Source organism: Lathyrus oleraceus, chromosome 6, assembly GCF_024323335.1.
Source record: "Lathyrus oleraceus cultivar Zhongwan6 chromosome 6, CAAS_Psat_ZW6_1.0, whole genome shotgun sequence".
Lineage (NCBI taxonomy): Eukaryota > Viridiplantae > Streptophyta > Magnoliopsida > Fabales > Fabaceae > Lathyrus > Lathyrus oleraceus.
The window spans coordinates 55,764,481-55,774,174 of NC_066584.1; the positions used below are offsets into that span (position 1 = coordinate 55,764,481).

A 9,694-nucleotide genomic window follows, 5' to 3' on the forward strand; every position below is an offset into this window, starting at 1 on the left:
CTTCCTTTGCACTCATAATCAACCCACCTACCCATCCCTAACCTTAGAATTCTTGAGTTCATACGACTACACCACTCCCGCCGGTGAAGACGAATTTTTGACCGGTACCGCAACCTTCCGCATGTTCAACACTGAGTACTCCTTAACCCAAAACCAATTGAGTACCATGTTACAATTTCCCATAGAAGGTCAGGTACACCCCAGAATCCCTCCAAACTCAAACTGGAACACAGTTGGCGTTTTTGGCCTTTTTAAGAAAATTACCGGTATAGATACCTACAACTGGGAAGAACTCCTTCTCTCCCATATACATAACCCCACTATCCGGTACTTCATCCGCATCTTGCAAAACACAATTTTTGGAAGACCAAACAACAGCAAGGTCAACTCAAAGGAGCTATTTTTCCTCCAGTGCGTCTTCGAACCGCAAGCCCAGGTAAACGCCGCCTCCTTTCTCTTTCATCATATCCGCACCTTATGTGCTAGAGGCCGGCAACCCTTTATAATTGGTGGATTAATAACCTCCATAGCACTTGGCCTACACTTAGGGGATAAACTCCAAACTTTAGAATCCCTACCTCCCCTGTCTATGGATATCAGCTATTGCCGCTCCAGCCGCCTGATTAAAAACAGAGTAGGCGGAGGGTATTATCTTATGGTGAACAACCAGGCTGTCCCAAGCGTTGTTCTACCAAATATCGCCCTAACTGATGTCACAAACCCCGACCGCCACCTCTATGATCTAAACGCTCCTGAAACCACCGAGCCTTTACAAACAAACCCACAAACAGATGAGTTTGAAGAAATGGAACAAGGTGATCATCCTCCTACACAACGTTCAGCCCCGCTCAACCCTTCCGGTAATGCAACTGGCCCATCCTCCCAACGTCGTCGACGAAGAAGGCCTGCAACCAACGACGATATTATGGATGCTATCGATGGAATGCAGGTACAGAATGCAGAGATGATGCAGATGATGCGTCAAATGCAACAGCAACAGGACGCTCGGAATGCCATAACCGACCAGCGGTTTACTGAATTGTTCAGCAGGTTCGACAACTTAGACATACGTCAAAGATCACCAGGTCCAAGAACCAGAGGCGGAAGGCAGCCTTAGTTGTTATTTTCTTTTTCCTTTCCATCTTGTATTTCATTTCCTTAAAACATTGAGGACAATGTTTAGTTTAAGTATGGGGGGGAAACAATATTCTTCCTATTTCCATTTTTCAAGTATGTTACCTTCCCTTTCATTGTTATTTCCCTTTCTTACTATCTAAAAAAAAAAAAAAAAAAAATTTATTTTAAGTTAAGTCCGAGTGTGAAAATTTCTATTATCCATTTCCTCAATTTTCTTGAGCCATAACAAAATATTTTTTTAACACACCCAATAAGTATAAAGGTTGCTTACTCTATAAAACTTGAGTGAAATCAAAACAAAATCATTACCATAACAACGCTCTGAGAACCTCAATATGTTAGATCAGGATAAAGTACCTATTATACCGATTCCTTGAACTTTTAGTTCTATGGCAACCCCAAGTAGTTTATACAGAAGTCAGCACCATCTTAATAGCAAACTACGTGGAGAGCCGATGAATATAAGTGAATGATCCCCAAAAGTAACCTAAGATATATAAATATATCAAGAAATGCACTAAGTAAATTAGGTGATCCTTACCAGATCATTTAATCTAAAGGTTGCAGATCATGCAAAAGCACAATACGAAAGATCCATTGTGAGTTGGTTCAGTAGGAATCTGGTACTGAACTTGGTAGGGCGGACTACGGTTCGATCCCCCGCAATTTGCAATGGACTGAATAATGAAGTTATCCGACTTATGTACCAGAACTTCTAGCTAAAAGCGGATCATAATCACTAACCGGTTACTCCACTATGTGCGCGAAAAGATAAAGGGCTTAATGTGATTTCGCTAGAATGAAAACGGGTAAAATAAGACCAAAGGAACCAGGATAGCTATCATAGGGTACTTGAACTGATTTGCATAAGGTAGGGTTATCTAAGTTGTAACGGTAGTTGTTGATGTCAAGATTAAACTCAAGTCCTCCCAAACAAAAACCCATTTGCAACCTAGTACGAATTGATGTGTGCTTTGAAATTTCATCTGGCTAAAACTTTTAACAAGTTCTATACTGGATTTTGCTTGAGGACAAGCAAAGATTTAAGTATGGGGGAGTTTGATAACACGAAATTATATCACATTTTAAGACTTAATTCAATTAGATTATATTATCATTTACTTTAGTTTATCTCATTTTATCAGATATTATGCAGTATTTCCTTGCTATTTATGTCAGGTATCCATTTTGAAGCAAAAGTGAAAAAGGGAAGAAAAGGAGGTGTAAAAAGAAAACAAATAACAAAGACCAAGCCCAGCCCAAAGAAAGTGCACGTTATGCCTGTGACGGGCGTCACAAGGAGTGTGACGAGCGTCACACTAAAAGCACTCTTGTGACGAGCGTCACACATGGTGTGACGAACGTCACACCAGTCCTCTATATTTTTGACGCAAGGAACTCAACTGACCACGTTGAAGCCTACTTCCACGCACGCTTAACCCTCGGAACGAGACCACGCACACGGAAACCCTTGAAAAGTAGTTACACCAGCAGCTGTATAAATAGCAGCTAATTGGGAAGTTTCAAAGACGGGTTTCTCCACGCTCACATTGCCGAAGCTCTGCCAAATTTTCTTTTCACGCCTTTTGCTTATTTTTTTCTTTTCCAGCATTGTTTATTTTATTTATTTCTTTTGCAAGCTTTACGTTCTTTTTTTCCCTTGCAAATTTACCTTTCCAGTTTCAGCTTCTAGATATTTTTCGCATAATAGTTTCTACACTGGAAACTATTGTGCAACTTTATACTGGATTTAACCTTACGTTATATTCCAGTTTTATTTCCTTGATTTAATTTACTGTTTAATTGAAGAATCCAAGAACAAATCCTACCGGCTTGTGGTGGAGTGTTCAAGACCATTGTATTACGCATTCAGGTTCTTTAATCATTATTTAATATTTTGTTTTATTATTTATCTATATTATCTGCCTGGAATGAGTCTGTTTATGCATGATATAAATTCTTATTTATTTAGCATGTCTGGCTAATCTGCCTAGGTATCGGTATGTAAAGTAAGCAGAATAAGGGATCAAGACTGAGTCGGTCTATCTAAACTTAAAATCAAAATCAATCTTTTTACGGTCTCAACTTACAGGTTTAATAACAAGATTTTTTACAAAAGTAAAAGACATAAAGAAGTTAAAATCAATAGAGCGAGAGTTTGAGATTTTAACTGGACAGTGTAAGTTAGGCATTAACTCTAGATCAGGGCGAGAGCAAGTTTTAGAGTTAATTAAATTCTGACCTTTTCCAAAAAGTATTTTTAAAGATTGAATGTGAGGACGAGAGTTAAGCATTTGGATTTAATTATATAACCTAAGTCAACAGAGCGAGAGTTTGAGATAAGGGTGTTTAAAACGGTCAGTATTTTCTTAAAAAGAGTTTCTGCAACTTTATTGCTTTCAAAATATGGTTTTTGACTTAATTATAAGTGACAACAACATTAATATAAAATCATGGTTTATTCAACAAAGCGAGAGTTTGAGATAGAACCTTTAACCAATAAAGTTAACCGAAACGATTCATTTTAAAACCAAGAAACCGACAAAGACTTGATTCCCTAGTTTTGACGAACTACTTACCGATATCCGTTTTATTAATATTTAATCTAGATATTAGTTTAGCTCTTAGTTTTTCCCCAAACAATCAAACATTTTCACCTTAGATTTACGTAGTAACCTTAGATAACGGTATATCGATTCATAAGTCCCTGTGGGATCGATATCTTTTAAAACTACGCGATAGAACTGTGCACTTGCAGTTTGTATCCCATTCTCGACTCACCCAGTCGAGCGATCAGCGCTAAACTCATTACTTTAGACTCCAATTTTTTTTTCTGATCTCTTGTCTCTCTCTTGTGTATTTTTACATTGAGTTCCTTGTTTTTTATAGTTTCTTTGATTGAGCTTGTATTTTTAATCGCTTTGTATATCCCCATTATATAAATTATACCCCCTTTTCCGTAACGTGTAATAATCTTACCACTTTTTATATATTATGATTAGTTGATTGTTAACTCAAAGGTTAAAATCAACCACTTTTAGAAAAGAACAAAAATAATGATCGATCCAATGTTGAGCAATTTTCCCAAATCAAAAATCATTTTCACTATCCAAACTTCTCAATCATTTTCAAATCCTCAAATCATTTCATCCCATTTCAATTTAACACAAATAAAAACTCGATCAACATCGAGTGCATTTTCCCTAATCAAATCCAAATTAATTAATCACACTTAAATACCATTTCAAAAGGGTGAAAAGGGAGATGGTCTAGATCCTTCGATTTCTCTCCTTGATTTGTTTGGATATGAGTTGTCTTACTTAACCATTCGAGCAATCGTCATTCATTAAAAACTTCTAATCCAATTCACCTTAAACCGCTTTCATAATCAAAACTTAGTCAAACCTTTTTTTTCGTATCAAAACTTGGACGAGAAAGGAGGTGGTCTAGAGCCTTCTAAATACTTGGATACGAGTCCCCTTACTCGACCATTCAAGTATTCTTCGTTTATCCAAAGTACATTAACTTATCTAAATTCTTTTACAATTAAGGATGAAAAGGGAGATGGTCTAGAGCCTTCTATTCCTCTTCTCGATTATTCAGATATGAGTTGCCTTACTCGAACATTCGAGTAATCTTCATCCAAAATAATACTCAGCCAATCAAACTTGTTTTCCACCCTTGCGCGAATTTGAAAACCATTTTCAGAAAACGAGTATGCTTTATTCATATCGATGTGAAAAAAACAAAGGTTTCAGTCTCCAAGAGCGAGCAACAAGTAAATGTTTAACCACTCGATATGTCAAAAAGATAAGTCCTTAAAAGCAATCAACTCAGTAGTTCTTTTTACGCAGATCTACGTAGCCTTAAGTTCTCCATAGCATCTGGAGATACGTAGGAGCATGATTTTGAAATCTTGTCAGACACCACATTAATAATAGAGCATTAAAAAATATTCAGAAACGAGTATGTTTTATCCATTTTGATGTGAAACAAACAAAAGCTTCAGTCTCCAAGAGCGAACAACAAGCAAATGTTTAATCACTCAAAATATCTAAAGCGACACTCTTTAAAAATAATCAGTTGACACTTAATTTTCTTAGCAGAACTATGTAGCTTTGAATTCCTCATTTTACATGAGGATACGTAGGAGAGAGACTCACAATCTCGTCAAACACCCTAATAAAAGCCTTTTTGTGATCCTTTGTATTTTCCTTTTGCATCTTTTATCATTTGAATAAAACAATTAACAAGCTAACATTCAATCACAAATTTAACTAAAAGGTTTCTGTTAAGTACAACGATTGTGAGGGATGCTAATACTTTTCCCTTGCGTAATTGACTCTCGAACCCAAATTAGTTGCGACGACCATTTTTCTTTTCCTTTTAGGGGTTTTATCGATATTTTTTTCCTTTTCCATTGGAATAAATAAAGTTCAGTGGCGACTCTATTCGAACCATTTTTTTCGGCGAGCGTGCAAGCGTTTTGCGAAGGATCACATTTTTTGAGATGCAACATCCACAAACCAACATGGGTCTTTTCAACATGTTTTTTCCTCCCTCACACGCTTTCCGAGAAACTTTCCAAAAGGTCACCCATCCAAATACTACTCCAAGTTAAACCTCTTTAACTATGGAGTTTTTATTTGTTAGGCTACCAAAAAGAAGATGCATCTTGTTGGTATATGTAGTATCAATCAATCCTTATAAACCTTCCTTCAACCAACAACAACCGGTGAACGACTGACATGGAAGATGAATTGAATCTCAGGAACATGATTGACAAAGCTACTTTTTCCTTCCTTCCGCTTTCGATAGAGACTTGATTTAGGATCGAGTGAGATCTAGTAGTAGAATTTAGCAGAAATTGAAAGTCATTCCCATAAACGACGTCATTGTTCCATTATGAAACTAGGATTAGATGCAATTGATGAATTGAGAATCTCTAACAGGTGGTGCTGATCTCCGATACAGTGGCGCGGAGGTGGACCTGCAAGGTTAACAATCTAACGCTCAAGTCAGTTCAAGATCCAAGATTAGTATAGTAAAAAGTGGAGATCAGAAAATGTCTCTTGCTTTCCATGTAAAATGACTTTATACTTGAAATCAAGTGGAATGGGTTTGAGTTAAATTAGATCTCGTCTATTTAGATTTTGATCGGTCTATAGCAATTACTATTTGCCGCAATATATATATATATATATATATATATATATATATATATATATATATATATATATATATATATTATATTACATTCTTTTAGATACTCATGAAGAAAAAAAAACATTATCAAAAACACTTTCTCAAAGTGTTTGAGCTTAGCCATAAGAAAAAAGCATCAAAGATTTGGCAACTGTAAGTACTTTCTCAGGTCGGAAGTAGCACATTGAGACTTTGACATTTCTGTTTTTTTATTTGTCAGAGAAATTATTGTCCATAAGACCTTCTCAATAAGTCTGGATTACTGGGAAACTTTATAAGCATGATCCCTTGATTTCTTGCTTAGAAACTAATCCAAAAATATACTTATCTTATGACAAATGCAGAACTTCTATAATCAAGTGGAACTCATACTAAAAGAAACAATTCAAGCACAGTTATTAATTAGTAATTTCATATCCAAAGTGAATGAACATGACATATAGTTATTTATTGCCACAAAAAACTAATATAAGAGTAAGATACAAAAATCTTAAAGCCTGAGAGTGAGATCAGGAGATACATTAGATATTTCTTGAGGAGGTTCTGTTGCTACAACAAAACCAGTATTCAAATTTGAATTATGAGCATGAACACTTTGATCTATCTGTCTGAAACTTCCAGGCCAAAACACACCCGCGTCGTAGTTATGCATAAACATCGGCGCTGCTCCGAAATACTCATTCTCGAGTTTTGCTGTAGCTCTTATATCATTAGCCCTCATTGACGACAACGATCTTACATGATTGTTATGCATTGCAGCATGAGTTTGAATACCAAGAGAATCAAAGGAAGAAGAACCATGCAGAGGTAAAGAAGCTAAGCTTGTGTACCTTTGAGTGAACATTCCCATTCGCATTGCGCGCTTCGCCATCGATCTCTCCCTTTTGTGAGCATTCTGGTGTCCGCCTAACGCTTGTGAGCTAAAGAACTTCCTCTTACAATAGTTACAAGAGAAAACTCTGTGAACTGGTAGCGCTGACGCGGTGGTGTTATCAGCCTGATCATCTCCTACTATTTCGCTGTTCGTGTCGCTTGTTTCCTTGAAATCTTCGTCGATCGGATCGAAGGTGAGAGTCAGGTCAAGGGATTCGGAATCTGGAAGATTTGTAAGACATGAAGTTGTTGCACTGTCTTTGGTAACATCATAAGATGTTGTTTCTTGAAAGTAAAAGTTGGAACCTACTTGGCTGCTTACATCTAAACTATTTTCAGCTTCCAAGTTCAAATTCGGAATCATCGCGTTGTTATGGATTATGGAACAAATAATCACCTGCATTATTGATTAAGTACATTAATATATAAGCAATATAAAACATGTTTTAGTAACATGATACAACAAATTTTAGGGCCATTAAGTTGAATCCACTTGGGTCCATTTTGGATAAACAACTTAATTAAATATCTGTAGCATAAGTGCTTATTTAATATTTTATTTGATAAAATCAAGAAGTAAAAACTAGCATTGCAATCTTTTATTGATAGAACCTAGATGTATTTACCCTTCATCAATCACAAATTTAGGGGTTATCCTTCCCAAACCATAATTTTTTTCAGCTTATTTCTAATTTCATGGTTCAACTTCAAACCACCATCTTTCAAATGAAACACCAAACTTCCAAAATATAAAAAAAAAATAAAAAAAAATAAAGAACTTAGGATTAAGAAAAACTAGAGCTAAAGGAATTAGAAAACAAAGAAAATCTCTTCACACAAATTATACAACTAACTCCTAATATTTACTACCTTAGATCTAATTGACAGGAACAAAAACAATTACCACAAGAACCATTTCCATAATTGGAAACAAAATCCTGAAAATGTAAAGCCAAAAAGAGTAAGTAAAAATGAAATGCATGTTTGAAGTAGTTGATGTGATAAGTGGAAAGAAAGACTTACATAAAAAGTGAAGAAAGTTGAAGTTAGGTACTTGTGTTGGAATGGAGTGATAATGTACTACTTTGAAGTATATAAAAAAAAAAGATAAGAGAAAAAGAGAAAGAGGACAAACTATTATGGGGAAGCAGAGGTAAGAAAAGTGATTTGATGGAGCAAAGTCAGAGAAGTCAGATTACATGTACTACTATTGCTGCATACACTACAACCACTTCTTTTGTCCAATTTCAAAGTATCTTTCTATCTCTTTCCATTTCCAAAATCATTTCTTACCAAATATAATACAATAAGAGGAATGTTATGTTTACACAAATATCAATACATAACTTTGTATTGTACTATTAAAAAATACAATGAAAAGTACTTTAAATAATAAATAGTATGTAAACAGTATATACGTCAACAGTATTTTTAAAAATAATGAAACATTATTAAATTCTCTTCATTTTTTTAATCATTTATTATGGTTTTTCTTAATTTAAAGAATTAGTCTCTAGAAGATATAATGAAAAAAATAGAACAAATTATAAATAAATAAATAAAAGTAATAATGGGTATTTCTATTTGTGTTTGTATATGTGAGAGGGAATAAAAAGACAAACAGAAAGACAAAAAGAAATAAAAATGGGGTAGTGTTTGAGATGACCCACACAAAACAACCAACACAAGAAGACATGGTCTTAATGCTCCTTCAGCTTCCACTATGAAAAAGGAAAGGCCCACTACATTCAATAATAGTAAACATTTCTAATATATTTTTTGGTTACATAAGATTTTTCTCAACCAAAGAAAATTTATATCTTTAAGATTTGATTGAAATATGGAGGAGATACATACATTAAAAACTTTATATCTAATAGAGATATAGTTTGGAGGGCAGGGATCTTTATCATGTCAAGATACAATTTTGTGATTAGCAAATTTTCAATTTTGTTAAAGAGAGTCAAGAGTCAACAAAAAATTAATATATTAAAGAAAACAAAGAAAACACAATAGGATGGCACACCAAGGGTGAAATCGAGTGAAGAGATAACTTACGAGACACAATTGTATGAAACATTAGCCAAAAACATAAATATTAGAGATCACTGCGGCATAATTTGTATTCAAGTTCATGATATTTCAGATACCCAATTGTATGAAACATTAGCCAAGAACATAAATATTAGAGATCACTGCGACATAATTTGTATTCAAATTCATGATATTTTAGATACCGTAAGTTAATGGGAAATATTTAAGTTTGTACTTGAAACAATTCCTTAACATTGTAAGTTTATGGATTGAATTTGGGAGTATAATGATCTAAAACAGGGGTTGAATAGACTTTCTCCTAAAAAAAATTCTTTAAAAAAAAATTTTAATCAAAATTTTGAAAATGGGGGAGAAACTTTTAGAGATTTAAGAAAATGTGTGTTATGGACAAATATCACATATTTCTTAATTGCTTAATAATATA

At 34.6% G+C, this 9,694-nt stretch overlaps 1 protein-coding gene across 5 annotated transcripts; it reads right to left on the reverse strand.

Annotated features, from left to right (window-relative positions):
• Positions 1–6,714: 6,714 nt before the first annotated feature.
• LOC127096958 (zinc finger protein 4) lies at positions 6,715–8,474 on the reverse strand. Of its 5 annotated transcripts, none has more exons than XM_051035480.1 (3): positions 8,239–8,474; positions 8,120–8,153; positions 6,715–7,612 (listed from the first exon to the last, which is right to left on the reverse strand). In XM_051035480.1, coding segments are annotated over exons 1-3 (816 nt in total). In that variant the 5' UTR covers positions 8,241–8,474; the 3' UTR covers positions 6,715–6,832. The 5 variants fall into 5 exon arrangements, with proteins under 5 accessions (XP_050891437.1, XP_050891438.1, XP_050891439.1 ...); XM_051035481.1 differs by lacking the exon at positions 8,239–8,474 and having other exon boundaries at positions 6,715–7,076; positions 7,173–7,612; positions 8,120–8,185; XM_051035482.1 differs by lacking the exon at positions 8,120–8,153 and having other exon boundaries at positions 8,239–8,472.
• Positions 8,475–9,694: the final 1,220 nt, after the last annotated feature.